We start from the raw sequence: 24,545 nt of genomic DNA, 5'->3' as shown, positions 1-24,545 counted from the left end.
GATACCCTAACAGTCACCCCATTTTGGTCCATGAGATGAGATACATGGGGAAAGCCTTAGGTGTAGATGTTCGATGTTTGAGGAACAATCGTTACTAAAGCAGCTTTGGCTTGTTACGCCGCAAACATGATAATTTCATTTTTGCACCAATTGGTATTGTTTCCTGAATTCCTATAAGGCACAGTTCTCTTGATAAGATCACTTCCAGTATATTTATGGCATCGCCCTTTCTTAACTAGACTTCTCAAGATATGGGGACAGTTCCGCCAACTCTCTTTTATGCTCTCCCTTCTCAATCATGTCGTTAATAGTCTTTTGTGCAACCTTGAAGGCCTCGACGCCCGCCGGGACACCGCAGTAGATAGTTGCGTGGAGGATAGACTCGCGGATCTCGATCTCGGTGAGTCCATTGTTCAGGGCACCTCTCACATGGACGCCAAACTCGGGCCAGCTCTTAAGCGCAATCAACATGCCGAGATCTAGGATTGTCAGAACTAAAGGGCACTCAATCATTCAAGCGGGGTCTGTACTCAAAAGACTGCGCTGCTTACGCTCCAGGCCGGGCCGAGACCAAACATTACCCCAACACCACCTTTGGCCCATGTTAGCAGGATAACGGACAAGCCCCGGGGACAAGATCTAACTCACTCGGTAACAAGCTGTTGGCCCGGATAGGCAAACTCGCTTTTGCCATTGTTGAGAGCGGCGTCAACGTAGGTGTTTCCAACAACCTCCCGTCGATTCTGGAGGCCAAGCTGGAACATCTCCGTGTGGAGGTTATCAAACTTCTTCTCGGTAGACATACTGTATTTATCTGCAATTTAACGACTTGATTTGATGTGTCACTCTGTATGAGGGTGTTTGTAGCTTGTTGATAAGAGCTCTCTCGGTGTTACCTTTATGTTCTTCCATGGAAGCTGCCCTCTTCTTTTCTGCTCCAACATCTCGGAATAAACCCCCCCCGGCTATCCCCGTACGAAGATAGAATGTTGGGGTAAATTTTATTCGTATTGATCAACAATCTAGAACGTGCTGTAGCAATGGCATACCTCCAAACGTCGTGTGATTGATTGAAATCTCCTGATGAGTGGCTTCATTAAGCCAGTAATTGCAATATTTTCTGGTTCATCTATCCATAATAAATTACTATGCTGCGCTGAATTACAGCTAGAGTTGAAAGGCCCTTCTTGACATCTAGGCGTCTCCCGTTCGGTATGGCTTACGTTTGAGGAACAGCCACCGTATGCCAACGAAAGTATACAGGTCCAAATAGCCTTATTTAATGCGCATCTGAGATAGATCACGGTCAGGCACATGAGGGCAGAAATAACTTCCTTAATAAGATTATTGGTTGAATGTCTAACTCTCTGTACTCCAGTTTGTTAATCTCAATGCGGCAGCTCATTACCGTCGTCCTCCGTAAACAGGCGGTAGATACTCCTGAAATCCTTTCCACGGCACTTGTCACTCTGAACAGCGCAGCCATACAAGTCTCGGACAACAGATGCCAGTACACTCTTAGCTCCGAGCTGTTCGCCTAGTTCCATTCCCATCTGGAGGACGCCATGGCAGAGCTCAGTTGAGAACCCCCCCTCAAAGTCTTTAGCCGAAGAAGCTACAGGCGAAACGCCCTTGACTGGGTTCTGCTCTCGACTATTGCGCGACATGCCTGTGGAGCTGTTGATAGCGCTGGCAAGTACTACAGGGTCCAGACCATAAAGCCGACCCATGTTCATGCCTTCACAAACCCCCATCATGTTGACGGCTGAGAGGTAATTGTTGATGAGCTTGGTTACTAATCCCGCACCAGCCTTGCCACAATGGAAGAGATTTTCCGACTTGCCCATGAGCTCAAGGGTGGGTTTGACTGCCTCAAACGTTTCGGGCCTGCCTCCCACCATGAAGGTCAAGGTACCTGCATTGGCACCTCCTTGACCTCCCGAGACAGGAGCATCTACAAAGGATCCTAAGCCAGAGGCCTCCACGGCTGCGGCAACTTCTTGTGAAGTCTTGACATCGATGGTTGAGCAGTCAATGAAGATCTTGGTGGCTTGCTTTGCCGAGCCAGCCACGGAGATTGACAGGAGGCCATTCTGTGGGCTGGTGAAGACCTCGTGAACATGCGTGCCACGAGGCAGCATGGTGATGATTATATCCTAATCGAGTTTAGAATTGTGTGAGTGGTGAAAAACAAAGGCCATCTACTCACACTTCTCTCCGCTATCTCACGTGGACTGTCTGCGACTTGAATCTTGCCCGTCGTTGAAGTCACAAACTCGTCGCGTCGAGTCGTATTCACTTCGCAGACATGCAGCACTGAGTCGACTGGGATCTTGGCCCTCAGATTCTTTGCCATGCCCCATCCCATAATACCGAGCCCAATGAAGCCGAAACTTTTAGCCGAATGGCCGCCGTTAGTTGAAGAGTTTGCCGTCGCCATTTCAAATGGAATATCTTGTGAATAATCTTTGTGCCTGGCGATGACTCTGTGTGTTGTAGAGTGTTGGTGTTTTATACAAAGTTATTATGCCTGGACACACAGGCTTGAATGAGGAGTATCTTTGTTGGTTGGCAACTGTTGTGGAGATGTCTAATCATTGGGACCAGGGTGTTGGGGTAAAAACTCCAGCTCGGCGGGCTGCACAAAGTGGTCTAGGTTAAGTAAATCTTGACAGTGGCATTACAAGCGCGTGGTCCAAATTCATACCTATTACACCAAGTGCTCGAGAAGCTTGTATTAACATGCCTAGAGGATCTGAGAAGATAAATTGAATATACACTCTGTTCGAATTGATTGTGCTTGTTCTCTACCCGCATCACATAATTAACGTCAATCATTGCACACTCATGTCATCACCATTCCGCCTCCCACTGGGATGTAGACACCGTTGATCCAACCTGCCTGCTCCTCACACAGCATAGCCACCGCAGCAGCAACCTCCTCAGGCGCCCCAAGGCGGCTTGCAACCGGATTCTTTTCTGTCTGCTTTAGAACCAAGTCAAGGAACTCCTTGGGTGCCGACAACAGGTTGTCTGTGGCAATGGGACCGGGCGCAACCGTGTTAACCGTGCATCCGTACTTCCGCGGCAGTTCCTTGGCCCAGCATCGTGTAAAGGTCTCTATCATTCCCTTGGTGCCGGTGTAAATGGTCATGAACGGTTCTGGGGATCGGGTTGACTCGCTAGAGATGTTGATTATGCGCGAGTGCTGGCGGGACAGAACAGGAAGTGCTGCTCTTGTAAGAAGAAGAGTCCCGCGTCCGTTGAGAGTGACTATGCGTTCCCAGTCTTTCAACACCTGTTCTGTGCTCGGCTCATCAACTCGGGTTGGGTAGGATATGCCCGCGTTATTGACAAGGATGTCGAGTCTGCCGAACTCCTTGATTGTGGCCCCGATGAGCGAACTGGGCCCGTCAACAGTGGAGAGATCAGCTTCAATGATCCTGGCGACGGTACTATCGCTCAACGATGAGAGAACATGCTCGGCCGCTTTCTTCTCTTCTGGCCAAGGGTAATTGATAATGACTGCAGCCCCCCGATAAGCCAACTCTCGTGCAATAGCAGCTCCGATGCCTGAAGACGCGCCGCTCACCACCGCAACCTTGCCTGAAAGTGTCTGCGACGAATTCTTGACCATAGTGAATGGAGCTTCGATAAGAGACTGGAGGTTCTCGGCTGAGACAGCGTGAATGATTCTTGAGTTTCTATTAAAGAGTGTAGAGTGCAGTCAGTACATGACAAATTTCAAGCCCGATGGTCACTTTCCCGAAATATATGCCGTTTCGGGGCCACTGGTGGGTGTAGAGTCGGCATGCCGACTCGGTAGCGGCTTTAGCACGGAACAAACATGGTGGGGCCCTCGGGACAGTATCGCAATATGGTGAGCTTCGGAATGAGCTACGGTGTACACTTGGACCGGTCTGACCTAGACATTTGCCTGGACGGCGGATCTGCAAGATGAATCGAGAGTATTCTGCCTCGGGGATCAACCAGATCATACTATTTCGATACTGGCAAAACGACTATTAAGTTAGGTCCTTTTTAACGCCAGTTGGAACAAACATATATCTTTCATTTAGCTGCTCGCTTTCAAAGGCTTGCTCACATGCTGATTGTATTCATCTTTTGACGCTAGCATCGCTCATCGAGTGGCATTGTCCAATGGCACTTCTCACTGATTTCCAGGCCTGGGCTGGCCAGGGTTTCCCCGGGTTTGGCCAAACTCATCACTGGATCGGCCTCGGCTTGATAACTTGTATTGTTTGGCTTGTGTCCGTCCATCTCTATCAAAATATAAAAGATGCCAAATACAACTATCCCGATCCAGTTCCTGGAATACCATTCTTTGGAAACAGCTTTCAGATGCCTTCAGAGGGACAGGGTCCATATATGACCAAGCTCGCCAGTAAATCTGGGGACATGTAGGTTTTCTTTTCTTTAAAATGCTATTTGCAACTTCCCCAGACCGGTAGCTAACATCAAGATTTCGAGGCTTACGATGAGATTTGGGGGGACACCCTGGATTTTCCTCAACTCTCGCCGCGCAGTTACCGCCTTACTTGACAAGAAGGCAGCAATCTATTCTTCGCGCCAAAATCTGCCCATGGCCGCTGATATTATTTCAGCCGGCAAGCGTCTTCTGCTCATGCCGTACGGGCCAGATTGGCGGAAGCAGAGGAAGGCTATGCACCAGATCCTCAATAACACCAAGTCCAACATCTTTCAGCCGTTCCAAGACGTAGAGTCCCGCGCTCTTCTGTATCACTACATGAAGAAGCCTGATCGCTGGTGGGAGGCGAATGCCCGCTTCGCAAACTCGATCATCATGAGCGTCACATATGGAAAGCGCTCAGACTTGGGCGATCCAGACTTGACCCAACTGCTCAACAATGCGGAACAATTCGTCCCATACCTAATGCCCGGACGGGCCTTGGTGGATATATTCCCTTGGCTATTGAAGCTGCCAATTCCCTCGTCATGGCAACCCTGGCGTTGGTGGGGAGATGCTCTTCATCAGTCAACCAAAAGGTATGTGATCCCATGAAGCTGGAAAGTGCAGAACACTCACTGAGTGGCCACCGCAGAGCATATAAGAAGCTCCTGGATGATCTCTTGGAGAGGCGGAGACTTGGAACTCAGAAGCCATGCTTCATGACCGAGTTCCTCGACAATAACAGCAATGGCGAATTCACCACGGAAGAATGCTACTTTATGGCCGGGACCCTTATCGAAGCCGGATCTGATACGACCAGAATTATCCTGATGGAGATTCTTGCTGCGGCAGTCCTTTATCCCGACTGGGTTGAACGAACTCAGCAGCAACTCGACTCTGTGTGTGGTAGCAAAGCTGAACGCCTGCCAGTCTTTGACGACATGCCGCAGTTGCCGTTGATCAAAGGGATAATAAAGGAAGGCCTGAGATGGAAGTAAGCCTGTCTCATCACCCCAGATGCCAATCGTACAGCCACTGACAAGACTGCTACAACTTCAGGCCGGCCATTGCTGAGACGGGCATTCCTCATGCACTGATCAAGGACGACACATTCGATGGTTACAAGATTGCTGCAGGAACGGTTGTAACATACAGCCACTGGGCAATATCTCATCTAGACTACGATGACCCTGACCGATTCTACCCCGAAAGGTTCCTCGACGAGGATCTGGATGTGCCGACGAAAGGGCACTTGGGCTTTGGCGCCGGCAAGCTTCACTCCTTTCCGTGCCTTCTACTGCGACTCTGGATTCTAATAATGCAATAGGCCGGAGAGTGTGCGTCGGAAACACCGTGGCTTGGAATAACATGTTCATTGCAGTGAGCAGGCTGCTCTACTGCTTCGACGTGTCAGGTGTTCCTGGCGAGACGATCGATACATCTGTCAGGTTTGACAGTGAATTTGGAAAGGCTCCTTTCGAGGTCACCATCAAGCCTAGATCAGAAGCGCATCGTCAGCTTATAGAACGGGAGTGCGCCAACGCGGCTACGATGGAAAGCTAAGGAAGGGCTTCTTTCTAGTAGTGATGGGGGTTGTTGAATGGAAGTTCTTATTATTAGTTGTTGTATTGCAAGTTTGAACCAATATATGAGGAATACCTCTTTTCAAGTCATTCTAAGCAGCGAAAGTTAAAGATCATAGAAATAGATGAGTACACAGCTAACTTGGCAAGTATTTGCATAACCATTTCCTGCTTTGTACTGTATCAAATACTCCCTTGCTACACGTTCCAGCCCTGGAAGAGGTATTACAAATACTCCATTATTATCAGAAATCCTTGTATGCCAGCTAGAGCTTTGTTCTTTACGGACGCAGAGCTGCTTTCGGGTCCCTTCTATCCGTCATCTTACAGGCAAGAGTTGAATCGAGAACTGCAGTATGTACCGTAGAGACCATCCAACGTTAAGGATGTGATTAGAAGCGTAGAAAGAACGAACCAGATCCGTTGACGTTGCGAAGTCTTTCCCTTGCCCACATCTTCAGGTTACCGGAAGTCTGTCACGATTGCGACTACTCTCACATTAGCAAGTATGGGGCACGAAGTCTGGGGATGCACTGGATGTAATAGATCATGGTCTTCAGGTTGCAACACTCTGTAGATGTCCTATATTGTCTAACTAAAATACAATGTCTGGCTCGCTGACGACCGCTGTGAGTACTTGCTTGCCATGCTCGGTGATCCTGCCCATGTTCTCAGCCAAGAAAGCGCTCGCAGAAGTCGTATCTGGGAAATCAAATGCCTCGACGGCCTTGAATTCGTGCCAGCTCCCAACTTCAAATTGACTGTCACGGAACAAGGTCTTAGAGTTCTTTGGTGTTATATCCTGCCACAAAACATACCCCAAAGCCCTAAAATCTGATTCCACTTGTGCTGTAAGCTTGACATCCCGGTCTTGCAACCAGTCTTGGGAGTATTCGTCGGTGGCCGAGCGCCTCTCGTGGAAGAGCAGAGCCCTGACAGGCGGCTTGCTAGAAGTGTGGCCTTCCTTCCGATACTCCGAAATCTTTCTCGCGAGGCAGCCTTGCTGGTCCAGACGACAGAACTTGTGTGCTCCGGCAGTCGCACGATAGCCAGGATCCTGAAGCCCGGCATGAACGAGAAACAGATTGGGGAACACGAGACTAGTCACATGACCCCAGCCGCGTCGCTTGGTGCCGGGGACATGCTGGTCAAGGTTTGCATACTGCGTGTACTGGCGCGTAGGTGCTCCATGTTCTTTGCCTTGACGAGTCATGTTGGCGTGCACGACCTTGTACTCGTGCGTGAACCTTTCGTCAGTCCAATCATCCATCTTAGTGACTGATATGAACCAAGTTATCTCTTCGTAGGTTGAAAAGGAGGTCTCGGAAGTACTTGACAGTGCAAAGTCTGGCAAACCGACTTGGAGTATGGTGGCAATATCCTTGGATGTGTTCAGTTTGGAAAAAAACTCGTCTCTCTGCTGTACATGCTTCGGATCCTGTGACCTGAGCCTGTTCAAATTACCTGTGGAAATTGGGTTGGTCCTGTGTAAGAAGATGCTGCGCCTGGTTTCAGCGTACTGGTCGAGAACGATTGAATCTGCGTTTTCCACTAATATCTGTTTTAAACTCTGGGCCAGGTGTGCGGCGTCGAGGAGACCAGTGGTCAAACCAAGACCTCCGACAGGGCTGTTCAGCTATCACCTATCAGCTATGATTTCTCTTGTTTTGGCCCAAGAACTTACATGCGCGGCATCTCCTACCAGAAGAACATTGGCTTTTCGGAAGGTTGTTGCGCAACGCTGATGTACCTTGTAGGGGGCCATAGCTTCCCATTCAATCTGACTAGTGTCCCCAGGTAGAAGAGACATCAGTCGGTCTTTCACTACTTTCACAGTAGCTTCATCGAGTTCTGCACCGCCAACGTCAGGTGCTGGAACTCCTGTGGCAAACCTCCAACTGTTCCCCTTTCCCCGTTTGACTATAATACCCCAAGACACGGGGTCGACGATGAAGTTTGCCTTTTTCCAACCCAGTTCAGTTAACGAGTACTGGAAGTTGACAGCAACAAGTTGCAATGACTCCCAAGTAAAACCCTTGAGCTCAACCCCAAGAGCCTTTCTGACCGCGCTGCGACCGCCGTCTGCTCCAATCAGATATTGAGATTGACAAGAAACTTCGGTATCAGTGGAGGAACTTTTGATCCAGAAAACAACAGAGCCATCCCGCTGCTCATGGCGCTGGTAGGTGTGGCCGAATAAGACTTCAGCTTTGCCCGTTTCCAGGAGTCTTTTGTGAAGAACTTCACAAAACTCTGGCTGAGAGAGGCAAACTGCAAAATGGGGACTGTTTGGCGGCGGATCAACGGCGGCAAGAATCCTTCCTGATTGTGTTCTCCAAGCGCACCCATCAGTATTCTTCTCTCCTTCATCAATGACATCTTGCAGAATCCCAGCCTTTTTAAACTCGTCTAGTACCGCGGGAAAGTATCTAGGAGCCCCGTTAGCCAGAGTTCCATATTGCCTAGCTGAAATTGCCGTGATAGCCATGGACTCACGCTACGGCTCGAGGAGATTGATTAAGCCTGTCCCCTGTCTCGATGACAGTGACTTTTACCCCGGCCTGCGCCAGGAGCAAAGCAGTGAACAGGCCAACAGGGCCAGCACCGATGATGGCGACAGTGGTATTGATTTTAATCTATAAAACCAAGGTTAGTGGATCCACTGACGTCCCACTCGTCAAGCCTGCTTCGGATTTGACCTACCGCCATCTTGAAAGTCGTGGACACGTGCTTCAAGGCAAAAGAAAGGATAAAGGAATACAGAGGTTAGGGACGGCTGAGTATGAGATAAGCTGGAGATGGCTTGCGACTCAGGTTTAGGCGGCTTATGGAGGCTTAATTGCAGCCATGAGTGAGGGAATATCAAGCTTAAATGCTGAATATTATCTCCTAGACTCGAAGGGCGTTTGGCTTTGTAGAGACACACGACTTTCCATGCTCGGGAATAATATCAAATAGTCAAAGTTGAGTGATGGAAATACAAAGGTAAGTTCGGCATGCCGACCAGTGACGCTAGTAGTCCCGAGATTCAGACTACCGCAACGGCCCAGAAGTGGGATGAACGACACTCGATTACGGCCATACTGAAGCTTTTCCTATGCCAGCTCACCGGCTGGCGTGGACCACTTACTATATGTTTCTGGATGAATTGCCATACCAGTCAGAGCTTAGTTACTTGATCAGGTGTGAAAGCCTTATTTCAAATGAACATAGTCCGGTAGTGACCGTCGCGCTGTAGAGACTACCATGAACTGAATCATAACAGCTTCTTGGAACAGTGATGAGTATTTATAACAAGTGATCTGGGATTTTGTTACAAGACAGAGAGTGATATGATTATTCTTGAGGTTGTAAGTCTTCTCCATCCTTAAGTCATTTGGTCTGTTTCAACTCACGACGTCAACACGATTCAAGGTGGCATATAAATATATATCAAGTGCGCAAAATATAGTCTCACAATTTACTTGTAGTTAATCTAACATGCCTTTCATCTAGCCGCAGCTTTATGTCCTATCTCCAATAGCCAAAGTATGGCCTTCACACTATCATTTGTCCTTTTCTCAATGTGTTGATCCAATGTTGGGAAGAACTCCCAAAAGTGATGCGGCAGTCCAGGATATATGTCAAGTCTTGTAGGGACTCCATTTTCTTCCGCCAGCACTCGCTCGTAGATCAACCCTTCATCGCGTAAGCTGTCCATCCCGCAGACTTGAATGTAAGTGGGCGGGACGCCTGCGTGGCCTCGCGGGTGGTTGAAGGGAACAAAGAGCGGCGAGTTGATGTCGGGCTTGTATGCCTCTGGAAATTGGTAAAAGTTTAAAAGTCAGCTTTGCATACATAGTATGGTCTCGAGATAGATAGCAAATACACCTACTCATAAAGGCTTGCACAAGCTCGGGTGGTGGGATTGTGACGGAAAGATTCTGTTGAAAGCTCACGTAGTCCTCTTTATACTTATCAGGAACGACTGGAAATGGTAGAAGAGGTGGTACGCTGAGAAACTGTCCGGTGATTTGTACCGGATCATCTTGATCACGATTGAGATAGACAACTGCGTTGGCGATGTTCGCACCAGCCGAGGTGCCGCCAAGGATCAGACCTCGAGACACTGAGGCTGATGGATGCACTGCAGCGGGGTTTTTCGCAATCTACTGACGGTGAGCCTCCAGGTCAAGTCAAGAAGTGCAGCCGCTATCGCCATCACCTACCCACTGCAATGTCTCTAGTGCATCATAGACGGCTTGCGGGAACGGATGTTCAGGCGCAAGACTGTATTCAAGACTGACGACGACGATATTGGCTTCGAGTGCAATACGTCTGTTTGACTCCATATCATCAAACCGGTTACCGATACAGAAGCCGCCCCCGTGGAGAAAGAGATATATGGGAAGAGATCCGGCAGGGGACTCGCGAGAAGGTGCATAAACGTACGCATCTAGTTCCCGCCCCTCGACGGGAATTTTGATGTCTTGTTCTATTAATCCTGGGCCTGCGGCACCAAGAGCCTTGCGAGCTTTGAGCTTTTCATTATTTGTATGCTGTCGTAGGGCCGAGATCTCGATATTGGCAGGCAGAGGAGGAGGGCGAGGCTTATTCTCGATTTCCTGGTTTGGAGAAAATGGTTAGCAATCAAGAGTCCTAATATTGACTCGGCTCAATTGCCAACAACCTTGACAAATGCAGCGTCAGGCTCGGAACAGTGCGTCTTGTCAACGTGAGGAGCCATTTCGTGAAAAGGATCAATCTCAAACGGCAAGTTCTGTTGCAAGAGCGAGAGCAGTATGAATGAACTGGCACAAAAAGGGGAATGCAAGCCGACTACTGTCAGTACACGGAAACTCGCACTTGTGGTTTGGATTCAAGAGAATAACGAGCACAGACTTGAGGAGTAAATGGGGTAGTGTAACTTGACCCCATATTGACCGAGTGGCTCCCGACAATTGAGCGTAATCCACGGCATCCCGATAATGCCGGCAGCCGCTAAGCACCCGACATTCCGCTTACTGGTACATTAATTAGCCCCAGGATCATTGCTGCTGAATCTGAAAGAATGATTTTTGATAATCGCGTAACAGAATTTTCCTAACAATTTTCTTTACTTCTTAGATATCTCTTTAGAAACAGCCATACTAGTAAAGATATATTACAGGGTAGCTAGGGCCGATTGATGTAGCCTTCCTAAAGAGCTTTGTAATTAATAATGTTTCTTTTTACCTCCATATGCTACTCCAAAAAAGCGGATATATAACTAGCACTGCTTGCTTTACTGCCCTTCAGTTCAACACCTGCTGAATAACATATCATATTCTTTGCATATTGCGTCTCATAAAAGGTTTTCCCGAATCACCGAAGATGTCGCAAAATATCAAGACTATTCCAACCGACGAGTACAAAGCCGTCGTCAAGGCTGTTCAACATTACGTTGATAGCCTTATTGAAGCCAGTCCACAAGTCCTGGACAAAGCATTTCACAAGGACGCCACCATGACTGGCTGGTCTCCTGATGGTTCCTTGGCCTCCGGAAGCTACACAGCTCTACATACGTACTTCGAGACGTACGGGCCGGCAAAGAACATCAAAACCCACACCGATGTTCTTAGCATAACGCCAACGACGGCAGTAGTCCGACTCGATATCGAAGGAGCGCCTGATGCTCCGTATACAGACTTCCATATCCTGTTCAAGATTGACGGCGAATGGAAGATCATTGCCAAAGCATTCCATGCGTACAAATCGTAACTGAGCTTGGTCACCCGCAAACAAGTATGAGTTTGGACCGGATATCAATGGGTGGGAGGTCGGGGGCTAGAACGACTTTGCTGAGAATAAATTTGTCTTGAAGTCGTCCAATTAGTTCGGAAACAAATGTATATCAACATGTCTTGAACAATTCCTGTCAAAATCATAAGTTAATAGCCCACTAAGGGGTTGTCAGTGTTTATTATAAATGCGAAGAGGGTAAACTGCCCAAATTGTGATCATTGGTGTGAACCACTCACTCTTGAGATATTTCGTACCGAATATCATTAAGAATTCTTACTCCCCGAACTTCCGTGATATATTGTTCTGTATTTGAGTAAATGGTCTAGGTTACGAACTGAGAATTCCTCAGCCTGAATCGGCGAAACAGGGCTGCCATAGCGGCCGGCGCGTCTTGGGGCTCTGCTCCAGCTATCTGCTGACAGGTACTTTAAGATTAGAAATAAAATAGTAAACCTTATACTAAGTATAATCAAATAGGCAAGCTGTGCTAATGGATTCTAGATATGCAATATCATACTTTATAGTTCCCGGTTATATAATTAATAAAGTTTTCAAGTTCTTTAGATAGCTTTAATATTCTTATTAGAGACTGCCACGAATTGAAGATTAGTAAGTCATAGAGCCAACTCAAGGACTTGTCTCAGGTCAGATAAGCTTGACTGCATGTATGAAGCAAGTACATATTAATAACGGCTTATTATTATTAATATTTTTTATATCTTTCTGATAAATAACCTAGAGAAAGCACTTATAGTATAACAAGAGTCTCCTTCCTCCTAGTAGAGGTATTCTTTATAGTAACTTATTTAATTTCTTAATTAAGTCTATAAATCCCCTGATAATGCACCTATAGTCTGAGGGCATCCCAGAAGATGCTTTCAATGTCCCGGGCTCTTGCTGTCAACTCGGAAGTCTATAACCTCGAAGCCTCCGTTGCTCCACATCCGGAAGCGACTTTAAGAGGCCTTGTAGCACGTCGCTTTGCCAAATACTTAATAAGCGGTCGATATATGTACTCTAGATAAACGTGAAAATGTGACACTTGAAACCAAGGGATGCTTGTGGAGGCCGCTACAGAGGCCAGGGGCATATTCAAATCAGTTATCAGGACCGTAAGAGTACTCTTGTTAAAGCCGGCCTGGACGAAAAGGTCGGTCAGAGTATAAGCGCTAAGCCGGGTATCTGGGCGTGGCTTGATGAATATAGTATAGCCGGCGGCGAGGGCGGGACTGGCCATGTGGAGGATTATGGCAACAGGGAAGTTCTAGTAACCGAATACTACTGCTAATCCCATAGTTAATAACAGAATTAAGAGTTATTAATATTATGTATTTCCATTACGAAATCGATAAAGGAAAATACAAGAAACTATAAGTAAACTGCATATACCAGCTTGAAAATTATCAACACTTCTCCTCTTTCACCAACCTTACCTTGCCTATCAATTACTATTTTATTCTCAACAAGCCGTAATGGAAAAGTTCTTACTTGATCTTCCGGACGGTGGCACCATCTCAGGACGAGTCTACATACCCTCAAGTGCAAAAGAGTCTACTTATGTGCCGCTCCTTATTTGTATACCAGGTGGTAGCTATAATTCCGAATACTTTCATGTTGATCCTGGCCATTCCATTTTTAGACTCTGCCCATACCTTGGAATACCCGTTATCTCTTTAGACAGGCCTGGCTATGGTAGCAGCAAGAGCCCCGCCGCGGTCGGGGAAAACGAGACCTATGCCGAAGTGCAGGGTCGCTATCTCAACTCTACCATCCTGCCTACACTATGGAGTAGTTTTGCAGATCAGGCAAATGCAACTGCCATTATTCTATCGGCACACTCTATTGGAGGAATGATGGCCATCATCGCGGCTGGCTCTCATCACGCAGACCATAACTACCCACTAGCCGGGCTTATCGTCTCGGGCATCGGGTCTGAGATGGTCGAAGGTCCTAGGATGGCCATGATACAGTTAGTAGCCGACTCGGATGGGTTGGTCCACTTCAACACCCAAGCAAAGGATGCAATCATGCTGCAATGGCCCCTCAGGAACTTGGTGACGTCGGACATGTACAAACATACAGAGAGGCTCAACAAACCAATTCCACGGGATGAGTTACGGGACATAAATACGACGTGGCTGAGCTACTGGCGAAAATATGCGCACAGAGTTGCTGTGCCAATTATGCATGGCTTGGCCGAATACGACGGTCTGTGGACCAGTTCAAGGGAGGCCATTGAAAACTTCGGGAGGGCTTTCGCAAGAAGTCCGAAGGTTAGCTGCGAGATGATACCAAAAGCGCCGCATTGCATTGAACACAGTTTTCAGAGTAAGGCCTGGTATCTCAAGTGTTGCGGATTCGCTTTGGAATGTGTTGTCTGGCATGGTTTGGATATTGACGCGAAACAGAAAGGCGAACTTGGTAACGGGGCCGCTTAGGGGTTACTACTAGAGGTCATCAGTGCACAGTGCTGAGAGTTAACTAGAGCTTGTAGTGTAGTTCAATTAAGGCTTCCAAGGCTGCATGAAATGCTACCATGCAACTAGTTTTTGATACATGTTTTCCAAAGGTTAATGTTTAGATAAGTTGGCCGTACCCTACAGTTAGTTAGTCATAAGATATACACATTGATTCGTCACATTCAATTAACGCAAGACAGCTAAAGTGAACACTGATATTTCTCTTTTATACCGCTTTTTAAAACGCTTTATGCTAAGATTTGCCTTTCACTCTTTTGAGTCAAGTGTTAAGGCTTACCAGGATACCTGGGCATTGAAAGTCCAATTGGGAGAGCTTCCAAGGCTTGCTCTGTCTACCACCCTCACCGTCTGATTGTTTATTTCTGACCGCAACTCTCGGAGGCCGTCGGGCTTTAGTCATGTATTGGCCGTCAATAGCAGTCTTGGTGCATAATTACGCAACCCACTTGATGCATTGTCCACATTTGAGGAGTTTTTGGGTACCTGACTGCCTGAACTACTTCGGGCCGGATTAAAATAGCAAGTGGCTTGGCTTTTGCTTATGAGTCCATCCCACGGGACTACAGGCATGTGAGCCGGCATGGCGCGTCAACAGGCTTCTCTTGCGTTCATATGTGTCTGCTTATGTGTCTGCTATAACAAGTGGATAGTTTCCACCAAACTTTCGTCATAGCGGTGGATACTTGACCTATATAACACGTTCGAATAGTGATATTCGGTACTCATGGCGTTTAATTGCCGGAATGTTGTACATGGGCTAATAAGCTTCTGTACGGAGTATGGGCGCTACGGTTACCGGCAGACTCGGGCCATTGATCTCGGCTCGCTCGGTCTATTCTGGCTAACAGCCTGCTCAGACAGGCCGGAAGATCAGGAGTGGCCGCTGCTTCAGCAGTACTCAGAGAGTGATTGGATCTAGACAAAGTAACTTTCCGACGGACTTGATATAAAGGTCATGAGTTGCCAGAGAATTGCATAATTGAGTCTCTTCAGGAATCTTCTTGCCTACTAACTAAATATCATTTCTATCAAATTCCAAATTCATCATATTTTACAACTTTACCCTTCAATATGGCGTCTTCTACCAATCGAGCTATGGCCGAAGTGGAGATCAGGTCTCTCCTCGTTCGCGAGCGATACTATCGTGATACAAGCCAGTGGAATAAATTGCGAGCTTGCTACCACCCAGATGCTTCTAAAACAAATATTGATATCTCATGGTGAGTACAGCCCCTATTCTCTCCCAGTCACCATCCTCTTTACACAACGAGCAGGTTCCAAGGTGACATCGATGGCTTTGTTATCGGCTCGCAAGGCATGGTCACCGGCGGTACGGGGGCTATGCACACAATCTGTCCCATTGATATCCACTTGAATGGGACGAGGGCACTTTCTGAATCAACAGGGTCAATCTCCATCCGTTTCCAGCACAGCGGTATAGAATATGACTGCGTTTCCTTTACTCGGTTTATATCGTGCCTCGAGCTCGTGCGCGACGAGTGGAAGCTGTTATCTCTACAAGCGATCTATGATCGGGACACTATTGTGCCAGTCGTGCCTCGAGAGTTGCAAGATGTTTCGTTCGTACAGGATGCAAGGCAGAGCTATAAGTGTATTGATTGGGCTCTGTCTCGGAAAGGGTTCAAAATTAAGCAAGACTTGCCAGGGACAGATAAACCTGCTATGTGTGAAAGGTTGATGAAGGAGAGATTGGACTGGCTGAATATGCAGTAATTAGTGGGCAACTATATGCAGTCTTTTCTGTAAAAACAGACGCAAAATCTCTACAAAATGTCGAGAAAGGTGCTCGGTGCCGTAGGGCTGTTACAGCCCATCCCTATATTTCTCCCCCAACCTCAAATAACTCAAGTCTCGGTCTTTGACGACCAAGGCCTGTCCGCCTTATTCTCCGGATCCTCAAACATGTGCTCTAGGTTTGTGGGATTTGTCTGGTGACCAACCGTGTTTGTAGGTTCGGGTTTTCGGTTACTTTGCTACATACGTCCGGGCCCGAACTGATTTGGCAACCTTGGAGTGGATCGTTTAGACTAAGCCAAGCCAGGACGAAATCGTGGGCCCAGACCCCAAACTCCGACATCTAGCACGATGATCCCAAGTATACCTCCACCTAGAGTGCAAAAGCTACAAGAAATCGCAACGACTATGGAGGTTTTCTCGGCCTTTTCGCCTATTATAGCATAACCATATCACCAGAGGCAAGAAAGTTGTCAAAAAGTTCCAACGACAGGGCATCCAATTGATCCGGGGTGATATCCATATCTAGAAATCGGTCCTGGTTGATAGATCATGTCAGTGAGCCCCTCGAGACAGAGCGACAAGCAAGCATCAAGAAACGAGTAACGCACCACACTGTTTGAGGTTTCTCCTGGCGTGTCCACGTCCGTCATTTCTGTAGCAGGGCCCGGCGTTTCTGAGGCCGACTTTTTCGGGGCCTTGTTCGCCAGAGTCACAGCCTCCCGGGGGAATCGGAACGATACGTGTGAGCAAGTCAAATGGTGGATGTACCCAAAGTGGCCCGAACCCATATCTAGGAACGCGATATCCGACAAGGTTGTCGTCAACGAGGGATACTTGAGAATATACACAAGGACATTGATAATCGCGAGCATCGGATAATAAAACGCGGCTCTACATGCAAGAATTTAGCCAATGTGCAAAGCTTGCTCTAGGTATACTTGCGTTGATGATGAGTTGAGGTCGGGAACCCAATGTCTTAGGGATGCGATGATCTGACGGGCCGCGTCTGCTGTATGGGTCGAGCTTCGGGCGACGGCGTCACGGAAATAGTTGTTATTCTTATTCGCAATGATAATTCTTGAGCAGATCCATGGATAGTGGAAGCTCGCGTGCAATTCAATGATACTCCCCCAATAGGCCCTGTGCAAACGGATGATGTTCGCTCTGACTTTGTAAGAACCCTGAAGACGTACAAGAGCGGCAGAATCCACGGGAACATGATCTGGCAGGTGATCTCGCCATTCTGACAGCTTTGACTCGACGTACTCTACTTCTCGAAACCGTGTTTCTGGGGACTTATCATGTCCTTGGGCGGAGTAGAACCGTTTCAGTGTCTCAGAGCAGATTTGAGCGTGTTTAACAAACGCAGTGCATAGAGTCACGTCCATTGCGCTGCCAGCCGGAATGGTGGTGGGAATTTCACAGCTGACATCATCGTCGTCTATGATCTGCCGAACGTGTCAGTTTCATCTTGACGTTTCCGCGCGGCCCCTTCCAACGATCAGAGAGCAAGCTGACAAGAGGCTTTGTACTGACCGATGGGCGCCCAGAACGCAAGGCGATGTACTTGTCATGGCAGTACAGGGCCCAAAACATCCAAGATCGATTCAACACGTCAAGCTCGGAAAGACCCCACGCCTTTGCCGGCTGTCTATGAAGGCCCTTGGACTGCGCAAGGCGCACTGCTGTTGAACAGAGCATGTACTCCACAGACGGACTACCGAGCAGCTCTGCAAACGAAGTCTGGGCAGGAATGGTGAATATTCAGAAACAACCTGCATAGGAGCCGGACTCACCATGACTATCAAGGCCTGCACTGCTCGGAGGCCAGTGGGCATGTAGACTAGTTGGGCATACACGGAGATTGCGTTGAAAAAGAACTGCAGGGACCTTTCTTGGACCGCTTTGAAGTCTTTGACCCCATCCATTGCCGCAGCAGCTCGACACCCTGCTGCATACACAGCATTTCGCATGGCATATGAGGCGGTGTCCTTTTCCGGTGAGCTGGAGCAGTGGAAGTGGCGGCGGAGGTGATCCTCAAACTCCGGACGGTAGACAACACCGAAGATACTGTCGTGGGAGTACTCAAAATAGCCTTGGGATATTTATCGGTCAGCCAGTCAGCAAGTAAAGAACAGAAAGGAAAGGCTGCGGGTCTGCGAGCAACATGAACGCACTGGTTGCATAATGCCAAGCTGTGTCAAAGTCTGGCTCTGGTCCTTTTTCTCGAATTGAAGACTGGGAGAGGGTCAAGTGTTTGGTCCAGTCCGCGATTAGATCTTGAGCTACTTGGTTGAAGCCGCTAGCCCTGGCTCTCACCGAGACCCATCGTACGCCAGGCTCGGAACATATCGACAGCCAGGACCCTGGTCCTACATGGGTCAGTATTTCCTACTTAGAGGAGGGAAACGCATTGATGGGCAGACCATGGTGTTCCCAGTTGATCTACTTACACGGTTAGCGCAGGATACAGACAAATGGCCTCGTCTCCACACAGTTGATTACATACATCCTTCAGGTCGATGGTGGCCTCCTCACAGTCCGCTTCGGAGTCCCCGGGAGCTAGAGACATCTGAGTATGTGTTTCGGAGTTGTAGCCTTGAGCAACTTGATGGCGAGTCAGTGGCATGTCAGGCAACTGTGAAGTTCCCAATTGGATGGGCTCCGCGGCACTCGCGCAGTCAGACCCGGAATGTAACCCATCTGGCCCTTGCGTGTCTGGCCGTGGAAAGCAGCCATGTGGAGTCATGGCCGCCCTGTCGACAACGATGTTACCGCCGTCCACCTCGGAGCCCACATCGCCCTGGTCGTCATCGATTTGGAGGTGGCAAGTGAAGGTTGCCGAGTTTGGTCGGCTCTCCGGGGAAAGCATGCGTTTCTCGTTACGCTTGCGTCTTCTCCGGGACTTGGGCAGGTATACGCAGTGCTTATCACGGTCCTATGTCTATCAGCAGCAACTCGAAGCTCGTGGCCCCATAACGTACACGACAATTTCCGCAAGGCACGGAGCTGTCGCCTGGGAAGAGTGTCAGCTGCTGCTTCTCATGTAAAAGTGCACCTTTCGGTCCGCGGGACTCGTACATTTTACCTTTTTCGTCCTGCAATAGCTACAGGCTTTGGACAGCTTAGCTGGCTCGTTCTGCTGCGACATTGTATTGGTGTTAAATCCCGAGATGAGAGGTAAACACGCACTCGACTTGCGGCCGTTAAATATTAGGAGGAACTCGAAGCTCCATTGCGGAGCCGAGGGGGCTAGAGCATAACCGGACAAGCTCGCTCGACTAGCTCTGATTACCCCAGCTTATACATGTTTCTGTTCTTTTTCTATTTCTTTTGATTGGTTTATTGGAGATTCTGTGCGGATAAAGACGTCCGCATTTGTCCGTAATTCCGACAGGTCTACGAAATAACATTAGTCAGCGGAACCAGTCAAACAACAGACCCGTAAAATCGGTCCTGCTATACGTGTTGGGGTTTTTTTACTGTCTGGGTCAGTATTGAGTTCATCGCTTTCTAACTTGAGCCTTTATCGAAACAATCAACCCTCGGCGTATAAGTAGCCGGTATGTTCCTGCGCAAACAATTTGCACTCAGAGGACGCTTCTGCCCTTGAGGATATGATTAGTTCCAATAATGGCAGACTCTTCAAAGTGGACGCATCTCATTCGCTTTATAGCTGTTGATGACGACATCGTTCGCCTTGGGCAACTTGTTGATGTCACGCGAGATGTTGGGCTAGACTCGTTGGAGAACAACCCCATCTTCGCCTACATTATCGAGGGCTCTATCTTTAACGGGAAAATTACAGACAAGATCTTACAGGTTCAACAAGTGCGTGCGAATAAGGCAGATTGCGATTCACAGAAAGGACTATCCCGCTGACTGAGCAGCTTCTGTCCCCCGTTGACCCTCAGCATTGCTCCTTCATAAGATGTATCGGTCTTAACTATAAGCGCCATGCTGAGGTAGCTTTACCCGCGTGCTTACAGCGGCGTGACGGAAGCTGAAGCAGAATTCAGGAAGCTCGTGCACCGATTCCAGACGTTCCGCCGGTTTTTGCGAAGCCCAGAACGGCAATAGCAAATCCGTACCCCGGTACTATCAATATTCCAACATGCGCCCAAGATGGTACTAGTGACTACGAGGGAGAGCTCGCAGTTGTCATCGGAAAAGCCGCCCGGGACATTACGGCACAGGAGGCGCCATCGTACATTCTTGGCTATACTGCCGCCAACGATGTCTCAGCAAGAGCCCACCAGATGAAGAGTTCCATGCCCGGATTTTCAAAGGGTATGGACTCCAGCTGTCCACTTGGTAGGCCACTTCCAGCTTCATACGAGTGCAGTCGGGACACTGAACATGTTTCTCATATCCAACAGGTCCTGTTTTGGTCTCGAAATCTGCTATCGAGAACCCCCAGAACTTGTCGATAAAATCCCTTTACAACGGTGACGTGGTCCAGGACGGAAACACCAGCGATATGATCTTTGGTGTGTATGAGTTGTTGGCCTATCTTTCACAAGGGACTACTCTTGAACCTGGCTCTATCTTGTTGACTGGGACGCCTGAGGGCATCGGATACTTCCGGAACCCACGGATCTGTCTGGGCGATGGAGACTTGATTCAGATCCAGTTACAGGGAGTCGGGACTCTGACAAACCGCATTCATTACGAACAGGACCACTAGGTAATCTGTTAATCTCATGTTGTTTTGAGGCCACGAGAGCCGGGCCGGTAAGCATAGAGAGCAAAGCAAAACACGTAATGGGCAACCGTGATACTGAGGAAAAGCAGTTATTCACATGTTGAATTTGGAACCGAGGGCGCGTGTTGTACAGCCAGTGGCCATGTGTAAGCCATGGTTGTTGCGATGATAGAGGGAAATACGGGAACCATTGGATGACGATTGCAAGCGGAATTAGCTTTCGAAACCATGAGAGTGACAGTCATTGTAAAGATGAGAATAACCTGACGGGCCAAATGTTTCTGGCCCAAAGCCATCAACGCTGGTAAATAATATAGGAAGGCAACTTCATTGTGATGAGACAGGTAAAGGTGCACGAAAAGCAGAAATAGACCAGCAAAAATAATTAATGTGTTTTTTTTTGACACTTGAGTATACCGTGAGATCGGCTCCATAAACATTTTTCCCAAGTCATCGCCAATGCCATTGTTCGGTGCCAACGAGTCGCAGTACCGAGACCGGTTAGACACTTTGGTGTCCGGATATATGTAGTAATCAAAGTCAGTCTCTTGACCAAAGAAATGCTACCAAAAGACTATAGGGTCATGGTGGTTAAGATGTAAGAGGGCCATCGCCATGACAGAAAAGGGCTTCTGAATTAAATGCCAAGCTTTCCATACTTGACTCACTGGTCTGTTCATATCGGACAAAAGCGATTATTTATTTGTATATATGTTATTTTTAATGTCAGTCTATGGTAAGAGCAATGAGAAGGCTTCATGCAACTCTTTTCCGTCTCGTTCACTCTTATGAATACGGCGCCAGGCCACAACGTTGTCAGGGCGTACAAGAATAGCTCCTCCAGACTGGATTCCCCTCAAACTACTCCAACGGTCATCGTAGTCCATGTAAGGTGAGTTTTCGCCGACTTGTGCGGACACAATTGCAATGCCCAGTTTTTTGGAAATGGCATCCGCTGCTTCTACCCAGGCTTGGCCGTGGTAGTCTGTTATCAGGGCAAATGCAACCTGACCCTTGATCAAGTCATGCGTGGATAGAATCTCTCCGTCCAGTTCTAGCCACGCATGAGGCAGACGGTGTCCCGGGCGAGTTGTGGGGAAATACTCAAGCCCAAGAGGGTCCCTTTTCTCAGGCAAGCTCCTGTCAGGCACCAAAAAGCCATCTGAGTATCTGAAACCAAGTTCAATCCCGTGAGCACAAAACTCGATAGCTTGCGTATCGATGATGCGAGAAACTTGGGCTCTGAAGCTGTGGCCTCTGTCTGAGTCTTCAAAGAGAGTCTGGAACCGTAGCTTGTTGGCGCCCTTCTGACCAGGAACTAGACCGATAGCAGTGTTGATAACCGACGAGTTGCTGAAGGTGAACAAGCCCCAGTCGCAGTTGACACGGCCGACAGGACGTCTTTCAGACTCATAAGTGTTCAAGATTTCGTCGCCGGCTTTCTGGTTGAGCACCAAGGCCAGCTTCCAGGCAATATTCAGAGCATCCTCGATGGCCGTGTTCAGACCCAGGCCGGTGGTGGGCGGGCGGCGGTTGCCAGCATCACCTGCGAGAAACACTCGACCCACGCGATAACGATCTGCAAGAACTCTCTCAATTGCCCAGTGGCTGACCTTGTGCACGTCTATCACGAGTTCGGGGAGCTTCAACAACTCCCGGATCCTCGGAACCAGCGCCGACTCATCGTGGCGTTTGTCGTCATCCATGGCAAAGCCAAAATGACAAACCCATTCTTTGGAGTGTCTTCCCCAGTTCGGACCCATGGGTACAAGTGCGCCGCTTTCAAACACGGTTCCGCACTCGCCGTTGATGAAATGGCAGGCAAAGTAGCGATCATCCCAGTACTGAGAGAGATCGGCGCTGAAATGTACCGACACCATGTCGGTGATGTTAGTCGGCCCTTCCATCTTGATTCCGAGTCGAGGGCCGATTGTGCGGCCGCCATCCGCGCCGATTAGATACTGGCAGCGGTACACAGTCTCGTTCTGTTGCTGATCCATGGTCTTGACCTTGACAGTGTCGCCCTCGTCGGCAAAGTCGACCATAGAATGCCCGAACAATACTTGGCCAGCGTTTCTTTCTTCGGCAATCTGTCTCAAGATCGGCTCAAGCCGAAGAAGCGGCAGATTCCCTGACCGCAGCGGCGCGTCCCGTCTAAAGCCGTCCAAGAGTTAGCATTTCTCCATCTTTATACGCGGAGCTATAGAGCCTGCCAAAGAAGCAACCAACTTATAAGATTCAGAGTATCCAGTTCCCTCGTTACCGCCAAAGCATTCAAACTTGTGGATGACTTTGCGATCCGTAGGACCCGTGCCACCCAGCGATGTTTGCCAGGCGACTTGGCTCATGTGACGCGGTGGGCACGTCTTCCGCAGGATTTCGTCGACCATGCCGTGGCTGCGCAGTATCTCCATGGTTCTCTGGTTGAGATAGTGGGCTTTCGGTAGTTGCGAGGTACCCAGGTGCTTTTCGATGAGAACATGACGAATCCCATAGTTAGACAAGAAGCTCGACAGAGCCAGGCCGCAACCACCGCCTCCCACGATGACAACTGGGGTTTCAATTTCCTGGTGCATGGTTAGATACGGGTTGGCAGTGTGCTTTCGCTTTTCTCAGTAGAGTGAGGGCGACGTTGGTGTGAAGGAAGCGGCCGTAACTACTACGTTTTATAACCTACATACTGCAAGCTCTGTTAGTCAAGCGAATACTCGGCACTAACATAGCTCTACTACTTTAGAGGGGTACTAGTAATCCGGGGTTTTCTAAAAGTCCGGGGAAATCGGGCTAGCTACGGCAGCCGCCTCACGGAAACCCGCTTTGTTCCCACCCCGTTTCCATTTTCTCGGTCTTTAGCCATTCTCACAGCCAAATTTTATCGAGACTACGCCAAAACGGCTTCAACTACTCGCTATTGTCAGAACCGAGGTCGGAACATATGCTTGTCTTGCCGAAGGACGCGACGACCTGTACTTGCCGGACCAGGGACAAGATACCCACACAATGTCGTGATGAAAGACATGGCTACATCAGTGACTTTGGAAATGTTTTATTCGCAAATTACACATAAATGTGATCTCTGAATGACAATGCCTTATGACAATATCTTATTGGTTTGGAGTTGCTTACTTCAGTTTATATACAGTGTTTATCTATCTAGGTCCTCCGGACCTTGTTCAACCTGCTTATACTAAACGGCTTCCGGAATGTCGACTCTTTTTCCTATCTCAACGCGTTTTTTCAATAGCTTCTCGTCTACACCGTCTTCCAAACGACGGAGCAACTCGACAGGGTCAATATCAGTTCCAATAGGATTCTCCTGAAAAAGTGGTGATACCATAAACTCATTGGCCTCCTCAACAGTGTTAAAGTTATCAACTTGCGTCTCGATCGCATTCCCATCTGGGTCCTTGTAGTATATGCTTGTTGTGGGACCGTGATTCACACACCACGTGGGCTTGATCCCCAAGCTTGCCCGTACCTCGTAAGCCTGAAGCAAGGATCGCAATGAAGCATATGCAAAAGACACATGATGCAAACCACTAGAATTTGCGGCGCGCGGCTGTGTGCCTTCCTCCTGGATAATCGCCACTCTATGATGCTCATCATCGTAGCGAAGAAACGCGATGAACTCGTTCTCAAACACTCTTTCCGCCCCGAGGAAGGTAGACCAATATTGGACCATGGAGCTGATGTTTGCGGTTCGGAAAACGACATGAGCCAAGGCGCTTGGGCGAAGGACGCTGATGTCTTGCATGATGAGTTCCGGTAACTGTGGGACTGTTCTTACAATGGCTAATGAACACTATTCCCCAAGCTGATATGCA

At 48.5% G+C, this 24,545-nt stretch overlaps 13 protein-coding genes across 13 annotated transcripts; 5 read left to right on the top strand and 8 right to left on the bottom strand.

Moving 5' to 3' along the window:
- Positions 1 to 231: 231 nt before the first annotated feature.
- Positions 232 to 803, bottom strand: FOIG_15869 (4-carboxymuconolactone decarboxylase; the record flags this gene model as incomplete). The annotated part of the gene is made up of 3 exons (XM_031217262.1): positions 232 to 479; positions 531 to 592; positions 649 to 803. The coding sequence occupies 3 exons, from the start codon at positions 801 to 803 to the stop codon at positions 232 to 234; spliced, it is 465 nt and encodes a 154-aa protein (XP_031053059.1).
- Positions 804 to 1,388: 585 nt separating this feature from the next.
- Positions 1,389 to 2,440, bottom strand: FOIG_15868 (uncharacterized protein; the record flags this gene model as incomplete). The annotated part of the gene is made up of 2 exons (XM_031217261.1): positions 1,389 to 2,156; positions 2,210 to 2,440. 2 exons carry the CDS (start codon positions 2,438 to 2,440, stop codon positions 1,389 to 1,391), a joined length of 999 nt encoding a protein of 332 aa, XP_031053058.1.
- A 405-nt stretch (positions 2,441 to 2,845) lies between these two features.
- Positions 2,846 to 3,637, bottom strand: FOIG_15867 (uncharacterized protein; the record flags this gene model as incomplete). Its single annotated transcript, XM_031217260.1, has 1 exon — positions 2,846 to 3,637. The coding sequence occupies one exon, from the start codon at positions 3,635 to 3,637 to the stop codon at positions 2,846 to 2,848; it is 792 nt and encodes a 263-aa protein (XP_031053057.1).
- An 861-nt stretch (positions 3,638 to 4,498) lies between these two features.
- Positions 4,499 to 5,995, top strand: FOIG_15866 (uncharacterized protein; the record flags this gene model as incomplete). Its single annotated transcript, XM_031217259.1, has 4 exons — positions 4,499 to 5,028; positions 5,085 to 5,426; positions 5,492 to 5,719; positions 5,821 to 5,995. The coding sequence occupies 4 exons, from the start codon at positions 4,499 to 4,501 to the stop codon at positions 5,993 to 5,995; spliced, it is 1,275 nt and encodes a 424-aa protein (XP_031053056.1).
- A 615-nt stretch (positions 5,996 to 6,610) lies between these two features.
- On the bottom strand, positions 6,611 to 8,724 carry FOIG_15865 (uncharacterized protein; the record flags this gene model as incomplete). Its single annotated transcript, XM_031217258.1, has 4 exons — positions 6,611 to 7,651; positions 7,700 to 8,444; positions 8,512 to 8,651; positions 8,719 to 8,724. The coding sequence occupies 4 exons, from the start codon at positions 8,722 to 8,724 to the stop codon at positions 6,611 to 6,613; spliced, it is 1,932 nt and encodes a 643-aa protein (XP_031053055.1).
- Positions 8,725 to 9,502: 778 nt separating this feature from the next.
- FOIG_15864 (uncharacterized protein) lies at positions 9,503 to 10,741 on the bottom strand (the record flags this gene model as incomplete). The annotated part of the gene is made up of 4 exons (XM_031217257.1): positions 9,503 to 9,813; positions 9,890 to 10,163; positions 10,224 to 10,619; positions 10,682 to 10,741. 4 exons carry the CDS (start codon positions 10,739 to 10,741, stop codon positions 9,503 to 9,505), a joined length of 1,041 nt encoding a protein of 346 aa, XP_031053054.1.
- Positions 10,742 to 11,367: 626 nt separating this feature from the next.
- FOIG_15863 (uncharacterized protein) lies at positions 11,368 to 11,754 on the top strand (the record flags this gene model as incomplete). Its single annotated transcript, XM_031217256.1, has 1 exon — positions 11,368 to 11,754. The coding sequence occupies one exon, from the start codon at positions 11,368 to 11,370 to the stop codon at positions 11,752 to 11,754; it is 387 nt and encodes a 128-aa protein (XP_031053053.1).
- A 1,496-nt stretch (positions 11,755 to 13,250) lies between these two features.
- On the top strand, positions 13,251 to 14,216 carry FOIG_15862 (uncharacterized protein; the record flags this gene model as incomplete). The annotated part of the gene is made up of 1 exon (XM_031217255.1): positions 13,251 to 14,216. The coding sequence occupies one exon, from the start codon at positions 13,251 to 13,253 to the stop codon at positions 14,214 to 14,216; it is 966 nt and encodes a 321-aa protein (XP_031053052.1).
- Positions 14,217 to 15,329: 1,113 nt separating this feature from the next.
- FOIG_15861 (uncharacterized protein) lies at positions 15,330 to 15,992 on the top strand (the record flags this gene model as incomplete). Its single annotated transcript, XM_031217254.1, has 2 exons — positions 15,330 to 15,478; positions 15,533 to 15,992. The coding sequence occupies 2 exons, from the start codon at positions 15,330 to 15,332 to the stop codon at positions 15,990 to 15,992; spliced, it is 609 nt and encodes a 202-aa protein (XP_031053051.1).
- Positions 15,993 to 16,921: 929 nt separating this feature from the next.
- FOIG_15860 (uncharacterized protein) lies at positions 16,922 to 19,099 on the bottom strand (the record flags this gene model as incomplete). Its single annotated transcript, XM_031217253.1, has 7 exons — positions 16,922 to 17,464; positions 17,553 to 17,759; positions 17,813 to 18,111; positions 18,194 to 18,388; positions 18,443 to 18,461; positions 18,526 to 18,954; positions 19,001 to 19,099. The coding sequence occupies 7 exons, from the start codon at positions 19,097 to 19,099 to the stop codon at positions 16,922 to 16,924; spliced, it is 1,791 nt and encodes a 596-aa protein (XP_031053050.1).
- Positions 19,100 to 19,649: 550 nt separating this feature from the next.
- On the top strand, positions 19,650 to 20,703 carry FOIG_15859 (uncharacterized protein; the record flags this gene model as incomplete). The annotated part of the gene is made up of 4 exons (XM_031217252.1): positions 19,650 to 19,847; positions 19,904 to 19,981; positions 20,036 to 20,330; positions 20,396 to 20,703. 4 exons carry the CDS (start codon positions 19,650 to 19,652, stop codon positions 20,701 to 20,703), a joined length of 879 nt encoding a protein of 292 aa, XP_031053049.1.
- A 749-nt stretch (positions 20,704 to 21,452) lies between these two features.
- On the bottom strand, positions 21,453 to 23,297 carry FOIG_15858 (2,4-dichlorophenol 6-monooxygenase; the record flags this gene model as incomplete). The annotated part of the gene is made up of 2 exons (XM_031217251.1): positions 21,453 to 22,875; positions 22,951 to 23,297. 2 exons carry the CDS (start codon positions 23,295 to 23,297, stop codon positions 21,453 to 21,455), a joined length of 1,770 nt encoding a protein of 589 aa, XP_031053048.1.
- A 611-nt stretch (positions 23,298 to 23,908) lies between these two features.
- On the bottom strand, positions 23,909 to 24,475 carry FOIG_15857 (uncharacterized protein; the record flags this gene model as incomplete). Its single annotated transcript, XM_031217250.1, has 1 exon — positions 23,909 to 24,475. One exon carries the CDS (start codon positions 24,473 to 24,475, stop codon positions 23,909 to 23,911), a length of 567 nt encoding a protein of 188 aa, XP_031053047.1.
- Between the last annotated feature and the right edge of the window lie 70 nt (positions 24,476 to 24,545).

The sequence above is a fragment of the Fusarium odoratissimum genome, assembly GCF_000260195.1.
Source record: "Fusarium odoratissimum NRRL 54006 unplaced genomic scaffold supercont1.60, whole genome shotgun sequence".
Taxonomy (NCBI): domain Eukaryota; kingdom Fungi; phylum Ascomycota; class Sordariomycetes; order Hypocreales; family Nectriaceae; genus Fusarium; species Fusarium odoratissimum.
This window is presented reverse-complemented; position numbering and strand designations above follow the sequence as displayed.